Source organism: Anarhichas minor, unplaced genomic scaffold (assembly GCF_050575085.1).
Source record: "Anarhichas minor isolate MPS153535 unplaced genomic scaffold, ASM5057508v1 ptg000025l, whole genome shotgun sequence".
Lineage (NCBI taxonomy): Eukaryota > Metazoa > Chordata > Actinopteri > Perciformes > Anarhichadidae > Anarhichas > Anarhichas minor.
Genome location: NW_027466471.1, coordinates 12,524,169 through 12,542,527, shown reverse-complemented (window position 1 = coordinate 12,542,527; position 18,359 = coordinate 12,524,169). Strand labels below are relative to the sequence as shown.

General features: G+C 39.2%; 4 protein-coding genes across 4 annotated transcripts; 2 read left to right on the top strand and 2 right to left on the bottom strand.

Annotated features, from left to right (window-relative positions):
* Positions 1-1,823: 1,823 nt before the first annotated feature.
* dimt1l (DIM1 dimethyladenosine transferase 1-like (S. cerevisiae)) lies at positions 1,824-5,257 on the bottom strand. Its single transcript, XM_076099448.1, has 12 exons — positions 5,090-5,257; positions 4,329-4,402; positions 4,113-4,199; positions 3,749-3,810; positions 3,566-3,659; positions 3,427-3,476; positions 3,208-3,331; positions 2,984-3,076; positions 2,826-2,890; positions 2,654-2,717; positions 2,438-2,544; positions 1,824-2,322 (listed from the first exon to the last, which is right to left on the bottom strand). The coding sequence occupies exons 1-12, from the start codon at positions 5,145-5,147 to the stop codon at positions 2,280-2,282; spliced, it is 921 nt and encodes a 306-aa protein (XP_075955563.1). The 5' UTR covers positions 5,148-5,257; the 3' UTR covers positions 1,824-2,279.
* A 106-nt stretch (positions 5,258-5,363) lies between these two features.
* On the bottom strand, positions 5,364-8,344 carry cenph (centromere protein H). Its single transcript, XM_076099449.1, has 10 exons — positions 8,045-8,344; positions 7,755-7,895; positions 7,557-7,612; positions 7,430-7,475; positions 7,279-7,347; positions 7,112-7,168; positions 6,956-7,019; positions 5,910-5,961; positions 5,654-5,814; positions 5,364-5,528 (listed from the first exon to the last, which is right to left on the bottom strand). The coding sequence occupies exons 2-10, from the start codon at positions 7,874-7,876 to the stop codon at positions 5,436-5,438; spliced, it is 720 nt and encodes a 239-aa protein (XP_075955564.1). The 5' UTR covers positions 7,877-7,895; positions 8,045-8,344; the 3' UTR covers positions 5,364-5,435.
* A 670-nt stretch (positions 8,345-9,014) lies between these two features.
* LOC142957701 (betaine--homocysteine S-methyltransferase 1-like) lies at positions 9,015-13,041 on the top strand. Its single transcript, XM_076099651.1, has 8 exons — positions 9,015-9,035; positions 9,473-9,605; positions 9,703-9,815; positions 9,921-10,112; positions 10,187-10,334; positions 10,438-10,620; positions 12,204-12,432; positions 12,637-13,041. The coding sequence occupies exons 1-8, from the start codon at positions 9,015-9,017 to the stop codon at positions 12,752-12,754; spliced, it is 1,137 nt and encodes a 378-aa protein (XP_075955766.1). The 3' UTR covers positions 12,755-13,041.
* A 506-nt stretch (positions 13,042-13,547) lies between these two features.
* On the top strand, positions 13,548-17,005 carry LOC142957700 (betaine--homocysteine S-methyltransferase 1-like). Its single transcript, XM_076099650.1, has 8 exons — positions 13,548-13,565; positions 14,449-14,581; positions 14,969-15,081; positions 15,192-15,383; positions 15,866-16,013; positions 16,103-16,285; positions 16,498-16,726; positions 16,921-17,005. Exons 1-8 carry the CDS (start codon positions 13,548-13,550, stop codon positions 17,003-17,005), a joined length of 1,101 nt encoding a protein of 366 aa, XP_075955765.1.
* The last annotated feature ends 1,354 nt before the right edge of the window (positions 17,006-18,359 follow it).

Sequence of the window (18,359 nt, the reverse complement as noted above, 5' to 3'; positions counted from 1 at the left end):
CATTTTTATGGCATACAAAACTGAAATTTAAATACAATGACTATAGTATTTGTTGTGGCATACTATGACATTTTATGGCATAATATAGAAGTACTTCTTAAATTGTATTTTATGTGGCAAACTGTCATACTATATACTACATACTAGACTAATCCTTTTTAAGCTTTTCGACATACTACACTGACAAATTATATTTTGACTTTTTTTGATATACTATGACTTTTTATGAATGCATAAACTGACTTTTTTCAACATACTAAACTGACTTTTATATTACTTTTTTAAACTATATATTTTGACTGTTTTTTCGACTACTATTTTTTGACTTTTTATGTCTTATTTCGAGATACTATACTAAGGATTTTTTTCAACATACTATACTATGACTGACATTTTTCGACATTAAATATTTTGACTTTTTATGACTTTCAACATTCAAAACAATTGTTTTCGACATACTAAACTATGACTTTTTATAACATTGGTTCGACAGACTATCTTTTGAATGTTTTTATGACTTTCGACATGCTATACTATGACTTTGTTTTTAGATACTATACTATAACTTTATATGATGTTTTTTTGACATATTTTGATTTTTTTAAACAATATATATTTTGTCTTATTATTTTTCAACATCCTATATTTTCACTTTATTCGTTTTTTCGACATACAATTGTATGACTTTTTTCATCATGCTATACTATGACGTTTTATGACACATTTTCAACATACTATATATATATATTTTTTTTTTTTTATTGCTATGATTCTTTTAATGGCATACAATCGGTGTGTGAAATAGCCTTTGGCAATCGAGGATTCCCGCCTTATGATTTTAGAGACCCCCCTGTGAAAGGGCCTAAAGGTGACACTAAACAGTTGTAAAATGATTTCTTACCTGAAATCATTTGAAGGCAAACTGGACATCTGCACAATTAAGAAAAGTGTATTTTAATTAATCATACAGTAGTAGGCTAACGTTACACACGTGGCATTATGTGCACTGTCGTACAATGTCAATATGCTTAGAAACAAGCAATGGTTTCAAAGTGCTTACTGCGCTATCTTCGTCCTCCCTTCTATATATATTGTATCGTCCGGTTTCATGTTTTTAATATCTTTTGTTAAGATAAATGCGTGATTTCTTCACATTCTACATCAGTTTTATTTTGTGCGCATTGTAACCACCAGAGGGCAGTAGTGAAACATAAGTTGTTCCGACAGTCAAGTTAGCGTCAATAACACTACTAAGATTTCCGGTAAGTACTATCAAAACAAAAGTTCAAGAGTACAGGTTTTATATACCACTATTGAAAGATGTGGTCATCAATCATCTCCTTTACCCTACCGTTCAATGTTTTAATATAGTTTATGGAGTCAACGCTCCATGCGTCTCCACGTGCTCCTAAACGCGGTCCAGTGGGGAGACTGCAACACCAGTGAGCGTCTGTTTACGCTGGTGAAAAGTCAATAAAGTTGTGGGGGTTTTTTTATACTTTGAATCATCTCCTTTGGGTAAAAGTGATGGGTATTACTAAAATGTTTTGACTTTTTTTCTTTCAATAAAACGGTTAATTAAAAAAACTATTATTTTATAGCGAAGGTAAATAGACACCGGTGCTTTAACAGTACAAGAAAACATTCCTCCTCTCACACACATTCACACACTGGTGGCAGATGATGGACATGTAACGGCGCCAACTTGTGGATGTGGATTTCAGTGTCAGCCTAAGTAACCAATAGTTGAAGCCTTAGCTTGCAGTACCATTTAGTCAGAAGGTGTTCACACAGAACAAGAAAAGAGTTACACAGAAACAAAATGTCTGCACAATCTGAATTTATTTTTTAAGGAGACACTTTAAAAAAATCTAGCATTATTACAAGGTCAGACATATTAACTGTAGATTGCTTTGATCTTAGAATAACTCCCCATTACAGATCATTTGTCAATTAATGACGAATGCACACACACTGGCAGGCTCTCGCACAACCAAGAGGGCTTTTAAGATTTCATTTGCCAAAAGCTGCCCGTGCATGCTCAGGGACACTTCATCTATACTCATCAGGGTAAAATACACACTCAATATGAGCTCTTTAAATGTGTCTTCCATTACTCTTTGTACATTTCTTCCAACTATTTCAACAAAGCTCCAGAGGACAAAAGATCAGTCAGACGATCCATTTCCTTCCACTCGTCTGACCACTAACACCCCCCCCCCCATCATCATAAAGACAGGACATGCCAGGCACAGCACTGTTCTCCATCGCTCTGCCCTTTAACAGAAGTGGATCCCTGCAGAGTTGAATGCATGAAGCAGCCTGAGGATGAAAAAAAACACTCGCAATTAAAACTGGTAAAAACAGATATTTATTTTAGTAGATTATTTGGAAAAAAAAGGGTTTCAAATAACTAAGTAGTAGATGTTCAACTTACACCATGAAGTCATCGATGTCCATGGACCGGGCTCTCTTCACACTGAATTCAACCTCCTCCAGAACACTCTCTATCTTCTTGGTGATGCTGAAGTCTGCTGGCACTTCCTGTCAAGATAGAGCACAAGACTCAAACTTGCTGAGGAGCGATCTTAAAAGTGCAGTCTCAAAACACTCGAGAGTCAGACACGACCAAAAGAACTACACTGTGACTCACCACATTGTTCACAGAGCAGTGAATTCTGTAGTTCTTTTCCAGCAGCTGTTCTACCGCAGTGGACCTGGAAATTATAAAATCAATAAGATCGTCTGGTGTTATTCCCCCCCCCCCCCCCCCCCCCCACACACACACAGAACAGACTTGGATCAGTGTGGCAGTGTGGACTCACTTGAAAGCCGCATTGAGGGTTTTGTTTTTCCTTACAAAGGCTATTCTCACCAGGCCATCCCACTCCTTTTCAGGAGAAAAGAAAACAGCGGTAAACATCTACAATTTACCTCCTGTTTTTCACAGAATATTGCAACTATTAACAGAGTCAAACCTCACCTGGAAGTTAACTGGAGGAGGAGGATTCTTCGGTTCTATCCGGACGACACTTGACTCCACTTTTGGAGGAGGACGGAAATTATTCTTCCCCACCTGATGGAGGGGAAAACATCGACACTGAGACACAGTGGCTGCAACACCTGGACAATCACCGTCATGATGTTTCTGTTTCCTAGAGAGTCGCTGTTAGAAAGTTAGACAAAGATAAGAGAAGCCACACGGACCTTCATGAGATGGTCGACACGAGCCAGTAGTTGAGTGTTGATGGACAGTCGGCAGTACAGCTTGTCTCCAGGTGGGGCGACAAGTCGCATGGCAAACTCTCTCTGGAACATCAACACGGCACACCTGAGCAAAAGTAAAACACAGAAGAGTTAAATACCTGACGTGGACGTACAAAGAACACAGTTAACACTCTCAGTGGGCGCCCGGTCGATTCTCACCTGAAGAAAGGTCGATGCAGCAGGAGCTTGAAGACAAACGGCGACGAAATCTGCCAAATTAGGAAAAGTCAAGTTTGAGATAAATGTATTGAACGACACTGAAACAACCGTGAGCCGTGTGGAGGAAACGTGTCTTTACCTGGTACGGTAAATTAGCCACACACACGTCAAAGAAAGGCAGATCTGCCTTTAGTACATCTCCAACTAATATTTGAAGTTTGGCCTGCATGGGTCTGTTGGGAAACACAAGGTCCTTTGATTAGATCGTGTATTCACTTTGTATTTAATTGCAGATACTTTGAGTGCTACCGTCTCCACTCACGTGCACTGTACTCTTTTCTGAAGTTCAGCCACTAATCTGCCGTCCAACTCACAAGCCACCACCTGCCGAAAGAGCAATTTCTGTTACGACTGAACAGTGACAACGATTGTATCACTGCGGAGGAAACACGGATCACAACAGAAGAGGTGAAGGACAAATGTGAGCTGGACAAAACTGTTAAAAAGGTCAGAAGCACGTTCAACTTTGCAAGAATTTGAATACATTTGACTGTATATGAAGCTAATAAGCAGATTGTGAATACTGATCAAGCAACATGCAAACTGCAGCTTTAGATAATGTGGCTAAGAGATTGTTCAATCAGAGCCACCTTTGACACGTTCACATGTTTAAGATGAGCTCTCACCTTCTTGGCTTTTTCTAACAACTTCACGGTCATGTTACCAGTACCGGGTCCCACCTCCAGGACCACGTCCGTCGGCCTCAGGGCAGCCTGAAAACATAACCACCGCCATGGTTTAGGAACACTGTGCATAATGATCGTCTGAGTACAGTTGCTGACAGGATGTTTGTGCAGGTGTGTCACCACAGATGATCTGTGCAGTGAACTGGTCCAGCGTACCTTCTCAATGATCCCATTGACAACCAATGGGTTCTTCAGGATGTGCTGACCGATGCCGGTGTTGAACATGATCCCTGCAACAGACGGGATTGGGGCACTTTGAGCTGAGTTTGTGTGATGTTAACGAGTAAAGCAGTTCATGGTAAAATAAGTAGATGCAACTCTAAGTCTCTCAATGTTTTGTCCCAGGAGTCAGCATCTGTGGAGAGCGTGAACCCTGGAACGAGAACAGTTGTTTTTGTATTTTGTTTCATTGTAATACTGTTCAATGAGTGAACTAATACCATTGTTATTTCAAAAACCATGACTTGGTATCTATATAGAGCTGATATTTAATCTACAATTCAGGATCAAACTAATACCCATTACTAATACCCATAACCCGGCACTTGATTGGCAGTATGTTTGACATTAACTGATTATTTGGTGGACACTATGTTTGCCGAAATAACCCCGATCATCTCAACAGTTCAGCAGTAACCTTTACGGTGCATGTATGTGCATGAGAGGGTGAGTGGATCCTGGTTAAATAACGTCTTTTTTTCTATTTGCTATTATTAATAAACTCACGTAAACAAATGTTTAACGTTAACACAGGAGATTGATGTGACGGCCGCAGTTGGGATTAGTGTTGGTCTTTGACACAAAACTGCTCGATATGTGTGACGTTAGCAGCGACATGTTGACGAACTTTAAAGCCCAGCTGACAGTGAGATGTTTGCTATCATGCTAATGCTAACTTCTTCTTCGTGGACATCTACCTTGGTTTTTGACCTCTTGGTGCTGCCTGCTTTTCTTCTCCGCCCTGACTTTAGGCATTTTGACTTGATTTTTATTCCAGCTGAAGATTCAGAAATCCAAATTTGTCTGTCCGCAGTAAACACGTGCAGCCTCCCGTTCTTCTTCTTCGCTGACAGGATGTGCAGAAGGTTTAGAATCTCTCCTGCTTCCTGTTTCGCCCTCTAGTGGCAGCTGGACGTCATACATCTACATAGCTTCTTTTTTTTTATTTTATTGATGATATTACAGTACTGGTTCTAGCAATTGTATTGATTATTTATTTGACAATATAATACAGACACACATATGCAGTAAATGATTTATTCTCTAGTCAGAAATGGGAATTTCCTCCAGCGTCATTGCGATGTCTCGTAGTTTGGGATCGTCGAGCCAGTTGACTTTACAGGCCAGGAGGATGCCCTGAAGATAAACACCGACATTAATACACTACCTGCAAATGTCCCTGTAGGCATCAACCACTTCCAAACATTGTACTGACAGACATTCCATTTAATTTGAACTTAATTCCTGTTCAGTTTATTTACCCTGAGGACGTTCTGTGTCATGACGGTCATCTTTTTGTATTTCTCCAGGTTGGCCTGGCCTTTCTCCAACACAGCTTTGTACTTCCCTGTATCTGGGTTCCCCGTCTTAGACATTAACTCATCCATCTCCTTCATTTTCTCATGCGTGAGCCGCTTCATCTCTACACACACACAAAAAAAATGTCAGCAAACTGGACCGTGGAAAAACGAAATCAACATCTAAGTGTACTTTTCCGTGATGAACCACATAACGTACCGAGCCTCTTCTTCTGTATTTCTGTGATTTCATCTTGAAAATCTCTTGACTCCTGTTAACAAAAGGGAATCCGGTTCAGAATGAATTATCTCTATTTCTCAGAACACTATTGATGTATAAAAACGTACATTGAGGTCAATCTTCATTTAGATGAATAAAGATAAGTAAATATATTTGCCTCTGTTGAGTTTACTTGAGTGTATTGTTTTATTCAGTTTCTGGTACCAGGAAATTCTGTTGACCGTCTAGCATCAAAACTTTAAGACCATCACTCTACTCCCAGAATAAATCCTAAACTGTCTTGAAGGTCATAAAGAGGGGCATTACAGCATAAAGCATAAACAGAGTGCCACTTCCTCTGATGTCAAAGCACAGTTATAAAACCATTCAATATTTACAATTGTTTTAAATATGGTAATGTAACTGCAGACAAACATTCTATATATATATATATATATACATATATATATATATATACATATATATATATATATATATATACATATATATATATATATATATACATATATATATATATATACATATATATATATATATATATATATATATATATATATATATATATATATATATATATATATATATATATATATATACATATACATATATACATACATATATACATATATATACATATATATATATATATATATATATATATATATATATATATATATACATACATATATATATATATATATATATACATACATATATATATATATATATATATATATATATATACATATATATATATATATATATATATATATATATATATATATATATACATATATATATATATATACATATATATACATATATATATATATATATACATACATATATATATATATATATATATATATATATATATATACATATATATATATATATATATATATATATATATATATATATATATATATATATATATATATATATATATATATATATATATATATATATATATATATATATATATATATATATATACACACACAATGGATAATGAGGCTGCTTACTTGCTGAAGTTGTTTTATTTGTGAACAAAGAGCCATGCAGCGATCATTCACAGCTTTCAGGGCACTGAGAAAAACACAAGTGTATGACCCAATTATCAAAATAATCAAAAATATATATGTTGGTCAGTTGTGTCAATATGTTGTGAATTGACTTACACGGACTCTGAATCATTCTGTTTCAGTTTTTCTCCGATAGCGTGCCACATCTGCATTCTGAAAGACACCCGTTCAATCAATGGTTGGTCAGAGTTTAGTTATTATACTTCTATACACATTTTATTGTGGAAAAATCACTCATCAAAAAGGATAAGTCATGAGTTTACCTGTGCAGTGTCAACGTGCTGTTAAAACTAATTGTCTTGACTCTTTCCAGCTCATTAACATAATCTGACCTGTAATATTAATAAAAATACATGTTAACAGTACACAACTTTAAATTGACTCTAATCTCACAGGATAATTATGAATACTCACAATTCTCTCTCAGCTTCAGATGTGCTGCAGGATCTCTTACTCTTTCCTGTAACAGGAAACAATATTAATGCTTTGTTTGTGCACTCACTGACACTTCAATATGATGGGAGAAATGCCAGTTATATACCCGCTTGTAGCTGTACTGCCATCTCAAAGCACTGGTTGGACATCTGTTGTTTTATTCTGAAAACAGTAATTTCCGCAATTTAAAATAAGATTCTAATCACTGCCTTATGACAAGCGGTAACATGCTGTCATGGGTGTTTGATCCAAGTGGATGGAGCATTTAAACACAATTGTGATTCATCAATAATAGATAGAGAACCTCAGCATGTCTGCAGGCGGGGTGTCTTTCTGTCCGGTGGAGCCGTCAGGAGCAGGACCATAATTCAGAGCCACAGCCTCCACCGGGTGGTCCAGGTTCCCCACGTCCTCAGATGGGTCCATCACAACACAGTGGCGGTGCCTGTCGGGACAAATCAACTCAGACATGTCACATCACCTGGGCTGATCCAAGGAGCTTCACCATTTTAGTATTGTTGACCCGAAAGAATGAATTGCTACTCATGTGCTACAAAATGAGCTTAATATCCAAAGTTTAAAGAGATATCTTACCTTCTCTGATTGAGGTTAACGTTATAAGTAAATCAAATTAAATAAAGACAGCGGTACGTTGTTCTCCCAGTCCTACCGACTAACGTTAACGTTATTCAGAAAGTACCTCCTCCTCTCTGACGTTACACTTAGTTACCGTTACGTTACGTTGGATTACAACTTTAACAATAACTTCACAAATGCTTTAAGCAGCTGTCGAAGCATTGTTTACCAAAAGACACTGACGTTACACTTATCAATTGTTTCACAGTTAACGCATGGACGTATACATCGTTCACTGGTTTTGTTTACATCCGTTTTCAGAGCGAAATCCCCGCCAGGAAGTGACGTCAGATTTCGGGTCCCCTTAAATTAAGCAGCGCCCCCTGGAGGCGAGATGTTTGTTGACGTGGAAAAATAAAATGGAGCCGCTAATGTTTTTTACTGCCTTATTATTACCTAACCTACTTGCATAGCGAGATAAAGACTATTTAAGACTGTTTTGTAAGGTCAACAGAGTCCAAAGCTAGATTAACTAGTTATTTATTATACAGTGCAATGTCCAAACCTTCTGTTTAAAAGATTACTGATTTTGATCTTTCCAAACTGGATATGGTATTCTGAATGAAATAAAAAATATGTATGACATTCTCAGTGATTAAAAACATATTCATAAGTTTATAACTAATAATACTAATAATATGAATATGCGAATACTCTCATTATTAACAGGTGAGGCAAACATCTCAAACAAGACAAGAATCTACAATTAATAAATAACAATAATCATTTGATATGATCCGCCTCGCCTCGCGGGGTGGCGTGAATGCTGTTCTCGTTGCTGCAGCAGCTCACTGCAGCGCCGGGTCAATGGGTCTAACGTGGCTTCCTCAGTCTCGTGCGATATTATTTCAGTGACCGAGACCAGAGACCACTGATATCAGCACGCTCAAGCGTGTTACGGAAGACTGTACCGAGACTTTTGTCGACGATGGAGAGCCAGAAGAGAAGGGTATGAGTTACGTTTTGTCCCAGACCTGTCTGTCGCATGCATTTTTAACGTTGTCACCTACTGTCTTAGAATGCTTTCCTTAGTGCAGTTAATTAATCAATCCATACATCGTTGACTGCCTCCAAGTTAACAAGGAGCTCTGACATGTCAGTTCTGAATAGTGTGTGAGTTCTTCTCCAATCTACTAGACTTGTTATTCAAACATAAATAAGGATAGCCTCGTGCACAGTGTTTAATAATAGACTTCAGACTTACTGTTTACTCTGTGATCATTTGATTTGATTAGGGCTAAACTGATTAGAATAAAACCAGGTGACACAAACTCATTTCAATTGGGCAGTGTGCAGCTGGCATGACCCGGAGGTAGGTCATACCGAGTTATTGATCACTTGATCACAGTATATAACGTGTGTGTGTGTGTGTGCGTGTGCATTCAGGGTATCTTAGAGCGACTAAATGCTGGGGAGGTTGTTGTAGGTGATGGAGGTTATGTGCTGCAGCTAGAGCGACGTGGCTATGTGAAGGCTGGACACTGGACACCTGAGGCAGCTGTTGAACATCCTGAAGCAGGTATGTTACTTACACATTGACATGACATGAGTGGACTCGCGTTTATTTGCATACAGTGTTTTTCATAAAAGCCCCTTTTTCTATGTCTGTCTGTCAGTGCGGCAGCTGCACAGGGAGTTCCTGAGAGCAGGAGCCAATGTGATTCAGACATTCACCTTCTACTGCAGTGAGGATAAACTGGAGATCAGCGGCAATGTCACCAACATTACCGTCAGTGGGAGGAATCTAATAACAACTTTATCCTGTTTGCCCTGTACCTGATGTAAATTATTCTCACATCAGTCTGATAGTCCACTCTGCTCTTGTGTGATCCAGGGGGCTCAGATCAATGAGGCAGCTTGTGACCTGGCCAGGGAGGTAGCCAATGAGGGTGATGCATTGGTCGCTGGGTGTGTGTCCAAGACTCCCTGTTATGTGAAGAGCCACAGTGAGACTGAAGTCAAGGCCATCTTTAAGAAACAGATGGACGACTTCCTCAAGAAGGACATTGATTTCTTTATAGTGGAGGTATGAGCCGCACTAAGAGGAACAACTACAACAGTTGATAATGTGCTTAAGTTCAGTGTTTATCACTCCCGCAGTTTGTTGAGCATGTGGAAGAGGCAGTGTGGGCAGTGGAGGTGCTGAAGACCAGCGGAAAACCAGTGGGTGCAACACTGTGCATCTCCCCTCAAGGAGACATGCAAGGAGTCCCACCTGGAGAGTGTGCTGTCAGACTGGTCAAAGCCGGTAAACTGGCCCTCTGTGATGTGGTACTTCAAGTTGGCAATAATGAAATCATGTTTTTGGTGTACTATCTGAATATGTTCTTTGTGTATGTGTTCATGTGCAGGAGCTGACATTGTTGGAGTAAATTGCCATTTGGATCCTCTGACGTGTGTTCGTACGGTGAAGTTGATGAAAGCAGGATTAGAGAACGCGGGTCTCAAAGCTCATCTCATGGTCCAGCCACTGGGCTTTCACACACCTGAGTGCAACTTCGGTGGATACACCAGCCTACCTGAGTACCCCTTCGGTCAGTATTTGAATAATACTTTTGTGCAGAATAAAGAAAAGACATCTCATAGTATCAATAACGACATTATCCATATAGTTATAACCACTGATTAATATTCATAATGGTCACCTACTGACATTTATTTTGCATGGATCATAGTTGTAATTCATTATATTTTTGTATCACAATCACTGTTATAATGCATTGTAATGTGATTACAAATTACTCTAAGTGGTCATTAGTAAAGTGAACATTAGTTTTACGTTTGTTGGTCTCAGATAGATTTATTGATTATGTTTTTCACTTTACATAATGTAAACAATGACTACCGTATTTTCCGCACTATAAGGCGCACTTAAAAGCCTTTAATTTTCTCAAAAAACGACAGTGCGCCTTGTAATCCGGAGCGCCTTATATATGGATCAATTGGTTAATTGGTTGATCCATACTGGTTGTACACGGCGCTCTGTCAAAATGTTTCAGTACGACTGGTAAACCACCGCGGTAAACACCGGTACTGTGCTTACTCCTAGTCCAACATCACTTGTGTGTATAAAGACCCCAAAATGGCACCTTTCAAGAGACACGCTTACGACGCTATTCTATTCTATGCGCCTTATAATCCGGTGTGCCCTATATATAAAAACAGTTCTAACATAGGCCATTCATTGAAGGTGCGCCTTATAATCCGGTGCGCTTTATAGTGCGGAAAATACGGTACTTAGATTACCTTTAAATAAAGACTTCCCGTGACGTTCTGTGGTGCACCTCGGTGATCTCAGTCTACGGCTTAAGGTGCTCTGAAATGACTTCAGTCTGGCATTCAGGGGATGAGAGGCATTGTCCAGAATACTGAGTACTTCCCTCAGCATCCTCCTCTCTGACACCTCCACCACAGACTCCAGTTCCACTCCCAGAACAGCACAGTTCCCTGAGGTGCCCCCATACTGCTCACTATTTTGTCGGACATATTGCTCTGCAGCCTCACAAACCTTGGCCGACCTGTAAGGTAGTTGCTGAACCAGGCCACTCGTGAAGCAGCCACATTCATGTCCAGTAGCTTAGTCCTGAGCAGGGCCGGTCCCGGTCTTATGGTGTTAAAAGCCTGCCTCTTCCATGTGAGTATAAGCTCTGTGCAGCAGAAAGATGATGGCGTCTTCCACTCCAATGTGGGGCTGGTAGGCAAACTGCAGAGTCCAGAGATGGCTCCAGTAATGAACGGTGGTGCTTCAGGACCAGCCTCTCCAGTGACTTCATGACATGTGAAGTCAAAGCCACTGGTCTGTAGTCACTGAGGGTGTTTGGTTGCTTTTTCTTGGGGACAGGACCCATGACGTCTTCCACAGGACAGAAACGACCATAAGACTAAGGCTCAGGTTGAAGATGTACTGAAAGACCCCGCACAGCTGAGCAGCACATCCTTTGATCACTCTTTGAGCACTTAACTGGTATTTTATAAACTGTATTTTTGTATATTTAGGTATAAGCTGAATAAGTGTAAAGCTCATGTGTTGCTACCTTTTTTTAACTCCCCTTAGCAGTTTGATGAGAGCATCAATATAAAAAAATGCTCAGATATAAATATTTTATTCCCCTCTCAGCATTGGAGACCAGAGCAATGACCCGCTGGGACATCCATCAATACGCCAGAGAGGCTTACAATGCTGGAATTCGCTACATTGGTGGCTGCTGTGGATTTGAGCCCTACCATATCAGAGCTATAGCAGAAGAGATGGCTGCAGAGACAGGAGTCCTCCCACCAGCTTCAGAGAAGCATGGACTCTGGGGAGCTGCCCTGGAGATGCACACTAAACCCTGGGTCAGAGCCAGGTAAGACCGAACAGAATCACAGCTGCTACGTTCAAATTGAGCTATTTTTTTTAACAAAAGACTGAAAACAGTATTATGTACATGCGATGGCATAGTGGCAGTTGTTACGAAGGAGGCGAAATAACAGGGAAAAAATGAATTGCATGTTCTGGATTTGCACAAGTGCTGATTTACAACCAACTAATCTACCAACATTTGTTTTAGGGCCCGGCGAGAGTACTGGGAAAACCTTTTGCCTGCTTCTGGACGTCCCAAATGCCCTTCCATGGCCACAGCAGCTGATGATTATGAAAAAAAGCTGGAGTCTAACAAACCAACATAATCTCTTATATACATTCTGTCTTATCAGATGATCCACTTTTTTATATCAACAATCAATGTTAAGGATCTGATCTAACAGACATTTTTTTATACAAAGATTTGTGATTAGCTTCGTACTGATTTTAAAACTCAATAGCCACCTTTCATAACTTGGGCTCAATCATTAAACAACTTTCTTTTTTCAGTAACTGTACACACTATCCCTTAATAACATGATAGATTTGACTATTTTACTGGTTAATATGGATATTAGTTGTAAAAAAACCTTCATAGATTTATCATAGTTGTTGATTGGTTGTTTTAATCTGCTGTGAAATATTTTCCCAAAATAAAAACAAAAATAAATTTGTCTTGTTTTTCTAACAATCCTTTTTTGAAATAAATGCCTTTTATATAGATAAAAGGTTACGCAATTGTATATTATCTCTTAGTTGTATTCACTGTTTTTTTTAAATATTATCTTTATGTATTCCTGCCATTTATGTGCAACAGTAACCTCTGCTTTGAGATAAACTATTTTTCATTGATTAACATATTCTTTATGCATGTATCCTGATTCAATTAAGTGTCTGACTGACATATTATACATATCTTGGGTACTGATAGTTTCAAAGTCCCTTTAACGTCCTGAGAAGAACTACTGCCTCCACTCCCCATTTTCGCTGTGGGACCAGATGTACAGAGCGCTCTGAGCCAACTCGTGTCAGTCACTGTTGTTTCTAGCCAGTGGGGGAGCTTTGATCTCAGTTGCTTTTAAAGTTTTGCAAGCTTGTGGGACCTGAATACTGTCTACAATGGAGAGCAAGAGGAGGGTGAGTGAACGGAACATAAAAAGTTATCTCGCGATTTTACAGACTATTTTACAGACAGAGTGAATCGTCTGTCAATAATCCAATATTATGTAAACTTCACTGACACCGGGGTTGTATAGACCCGAGTAGGTAGGTCTATTCCCGTAGGCTGTGAACATGGACGTAATTGTTCAAATGACCGTAGCAAATTGTAACCGTTAGTCCAGAGAACGATGTAATGCAAAATATTAATATAAAGTGTTTGTTATTTTATCTACACTGGGTGCTACGATGTTTATCACACTGTTCATACAGTTTTGCCATTCGGCTTCTATTCAGATATTTTTAGAAATTGGGTTGATATGAATACATGCCTAAACATTTTTAGTAAGGGAGATAGGCAGAGTATACTGGAACGTATTAACTATTCACACTCTGAATATAATTTCAAGGGTTTGTAAGCAGTAAGGAATTATTAACACTTTGGCCAATAATTCAGTATACATTGTAAATCTGAATATCTAAAATAATTATTTTTAGAATTTTAACCAAATTTGCCAACAAAGAGAGACTCAAACCATTTCCAAAAGATCTGGCAACCTATTTTATTTCAAATGAGCAGAACTAGTCATGGAAAGCCTGTTGAGGCACGTCTAACCTGAGTTACCTGTCTCTGAAGTGAGCTCTGCATTTCAGTTTTAGCCCTGAGCGGATATTTTTACAATATCATGTTTGCGCATGCATGCTTTTTATGTATGCAGTAACTATGCATGTGTGTGTGTGTGTGTGTGTGTGTGTGTGTGTGTGTGTGTGTGTGTGTGTGTGTGTGTGTGTGTGTGTGTGTGTGTGTGTGTGTGTGTGTGTGTGTGTGTGTGTGTGTGTGTGTGTGTGTGTGTGCATTCAGGGTATCTTGGAGCGACTAAATGCTGGGGAGGTTGTTGTAGGTGATGGAGGTTATGTGATGCAGCTAGAGCGACGTGGCTATGTGAAGGCTGGACACTGGACACCTGAGGCAGCTGTTGAACATCCTGAAGCAGGTATAAACCGCCCACGGCTGGATGAACCCAGGGGCAAACATTTGCCCCACTTGCACTCTCTGAATGTCACCTGTCACCTCCAAGTTTCCATTAAAGTTTATACAACAGACTATAAATGGCACCTACATTGTGTCTACACAGGGACCAATCAGTGTTCCTGCAGTAATAGGTTAGGCCCCAAGCTTCCTGTTGGTCAGTTAGTTCATGGTAATTTGACTTAACCTTCCTTTAGGAGTATGCACCCTGTAATCCGAATATAAACTTAAATAATAATTTGTTTTGACAGCGGCCTCTCCACAAGAGATGCAATCAGAATTTGTGCAGAGTCTATCTCTTTGAGTTTTTGCACAGAAGCCACTCCTCTGTCTCTCTCGCTCTGTCTGTCAGTGCAGCAGCTGCACAGGGAGTTCCTGAGAGCAGGAGCCAATGTGCTTCAGACATTCACCTTCTACTGCAGTGAGGATAAACTGGAGATCAGCGGCAATGTCACCAACATTACCGTCAGTGCAAAACCTTTCTAATGAAACAACAACATTGTTCTGTTTACATTACATGATGAATATGACCCAAATATCAGTCTGATAGTCCACTCTGCTCTTGTGTGATCCAGGGGGCTCAGATCAATGAGGCAGCTTGTGACCTGGCCAGGGAGGTAGCCAATGAGGGTGATGCATTGGTTGCTGGCGGTGTGTCTCAGACTCCCTGTTATGTGAAGAGCCACAGTGAGACTGAAGTCAAGGCCATCTTTAAGAAACAGATTGATGATTTCCTCAAGAAGGACATTGATTTCTTTATGGCAGAGGTATGACTAGCAAGACGAAGAATTGTTATTGTACATGTATGTGTACAATCGATTGTAATGTGCTGAAAGTTTTTTTGATCTCAACAATTAATCAAATGATTGTAATAATAATGACCACCAAACAATGGCTAGGCAACTCTATACATAATCTGTTCGCATTTCTTATCCCACTGTTTTGGTTCTGATAACCTCTGATAAACCCATGTGAGACCTGCCAAGTCATCAGTGACATAAGCAAAAAGTCAGCAACTAGCTTGTAAAGAAGGTTGAGCATGTATGCAGCTAAAGAGACAGATATATCTTTCCCATGGGTTGGTGGAGACTAGACCTTAACTAAACCAAAGTGAATAGTGACGGTGTTTTTTTTTCGTAGCACACTATGGTCAAAAAATTAATTAATTGATAAATTACATTTTCAGTGTTTTTGTTTTTTACTGCTTCTTTTTTTAAGCCAAGCTTTATTGATTGCATTTTCTCTGCAGTACTTTGAGCATGTGGAAGAGGCAGTGTGGGCAGTGGAGGTGCTGAAGACCAGCGGTAAACCAGTGGGTGCAACACTGTGCATCTCCCCTCAAGGAGACATGCAAGGAGTCCCACCTGGAGAGTGTGCTGTCAGACTGGTCAAAGCCGGTAAACTGGCCCTCTGTGATGTGGTACTTCAAGTCTGACTTTGTGTTTCAGCTCCACAATCTAAATATGTTTTATTTGTTCATGTGCAGGAGCTGACATTGTTGGGATAAATTGCCACTTGGATCCTCTAACATGCGTTCGTACCGTGAAGTTGATGAAAGCAGGATTAGAGAAAGCTGGTCTCAAAGCTCATCTCATGGTCCAGCCACTGGGCTTTCACACACCTGAGTGCAACCACACTGGATACCTCTCGCTACCTGAGTTCCCCTTCGGTCAGCATTTTCTTTTGTGTAGGAAAAAAATAAATAAGTGGGAAAATTGTTATTGTTGATTGGAAAGCAAACTTCCTATTGTATATTTATTGTAAGTATAAACATGCAAGGTTTATACGTATAGAGCTGTTGTGTTGCTGCCACCCCATGAATGCAGTTTGAAGAAAGAATTGATATTTTAAAAAAAAGCTAATATTTTATTCCCCTCTCAGCATTGGAGACCAGAGCAATGACCCGCTGGGACATCCATCAATATGCCAGAGAGGCTTACAATGCTGGAATTCGCTACATTGGTGGCTGCTGTGGATTTGAGCCCTACCATATCAGAGCTATAGCAGAAGAGATGGCTGCAGAGACAGGAGTCCTCCCACCAGCTTCAGAGAAGCACGGACTCTGGGGAGCTGCCCTGGAGATGCACACTAAACCCTGGGTCAGAGCCAGGTAAGACCGAACAGAACAGTTGTTGCTTTTTTAGTTAGATTTGGCTTCGTTTTTACAAAAGACAGCAACCAGTAAGAGGTGACATTTACACAAAAAATGATATAACAAATGAGAAACAGCATAACTGTGGAAAGTGTTTGTTTCTGCACTGCACAGCTGTTGATTTACAACTGATACCAAAATTTGTCTTATAGGTCTCGTCGGGAATACTGGGAAAAGCTTTTACCTGCTTCTGGACGTCCCAAATGCCCTTCCATGGCCACACCAGCTGATGAATAATAAGGCTCATCAATAGCAGGAATAAAATATATTTTACCACAAGCCTGTTTCTCGATTGCAATATTTTGTGTAGTAAAATCGAACTATGCTGTATTCCATATGACTGACCAGATTTAAAAAATCTCATAACTGTGAACTATCACTGAAATTAATATATTTTACATAAAAACAAAGCTTGTATTACTAATCACTGCATTTATTATTTGTGAAACATCCTCACAAGCTTATGTTGATGGATTGCGAGATTTTTCATGTTAATTTAAAAAAAGATCTGCAATATTTCTAACAATGTTGATTTGTTTTACAGGCCGGAGTCTCTTCTCTCTCACTCTGTGCCTCACACGCATTTCACATGTTACTCATTACCAGCCTGTGACTTATATAACACTGAATCAAGTCAGGTTAAGTAAGGAGACCCTTGCCTGACCTTTACCCTGACTCAGCCATAGTAATAATAAACATTGTTCATTTACCACTGCGTCCTCACCCTCAAGTTCACCGAGATTAGAAGAATTCGGATAGCTGAATTCAGAGTCCAAAGGTCGTGGTCATCCTGTCGATTGAGTTTGTCAACTCGTTTGTCTGTTTGTCAGCACCATTAAGGAAAAAAAGTACTGGCCCTCTTTACTGGCCCTCTTTTCATGACATCGTATTGCCCTTCTAGGTTATTCATTCACTGGTACTTATGCATTCCTTAAATTATTTACCTGTTTTATTCAAATACATATAAGTAGGAAGCTTTACTGATGTATTTCAATTACTCTACATTTGTTGCGGTGCATTCATACTGAAAATGGGTTTAAATAGTGAATTTATGGTTAGGTACGAACTAACATGTGTAAGCCACACAGCCTCAAAAGCATGAGGTTTAACTGAGATTTAAACTTGGAATGCTGGATTCAAAGTCGAGGGTGCTAATACACAAAACCAAGACCATATCAAAGTCACTTTAACTTTTGAGAGTCATATGCTCTTCATTTGGCTTTTAAAAGTTGCCAAATGAGATGAATTATATGCTAAATAGAAAAAAAGTGTAGTCTAATTATGAATTAAATGTGGCTCGTGAAAGTAGGCTAGGCCTACTTGTAATCAGTGGCTCATCAAAGCAGATTCAAACTATATTGGAACCCATTAAGCATTTACAATAGCGTCATTGTAAGTGATGCACCCTGGTGAGAGATTGACTTTCATCTGTTTCAAGGCTGTGACCATTAAAGGGAAATACAATTTGCCATTTCTGACCTCTGAAACAGTCAATATGTGGAAACAATAAAAATTCAACTGCTCTCTCCCACACCTAATTTTACCAGATGGCTTGAGACATCTTTCTGTGGATACTTTACAATTTAAATGT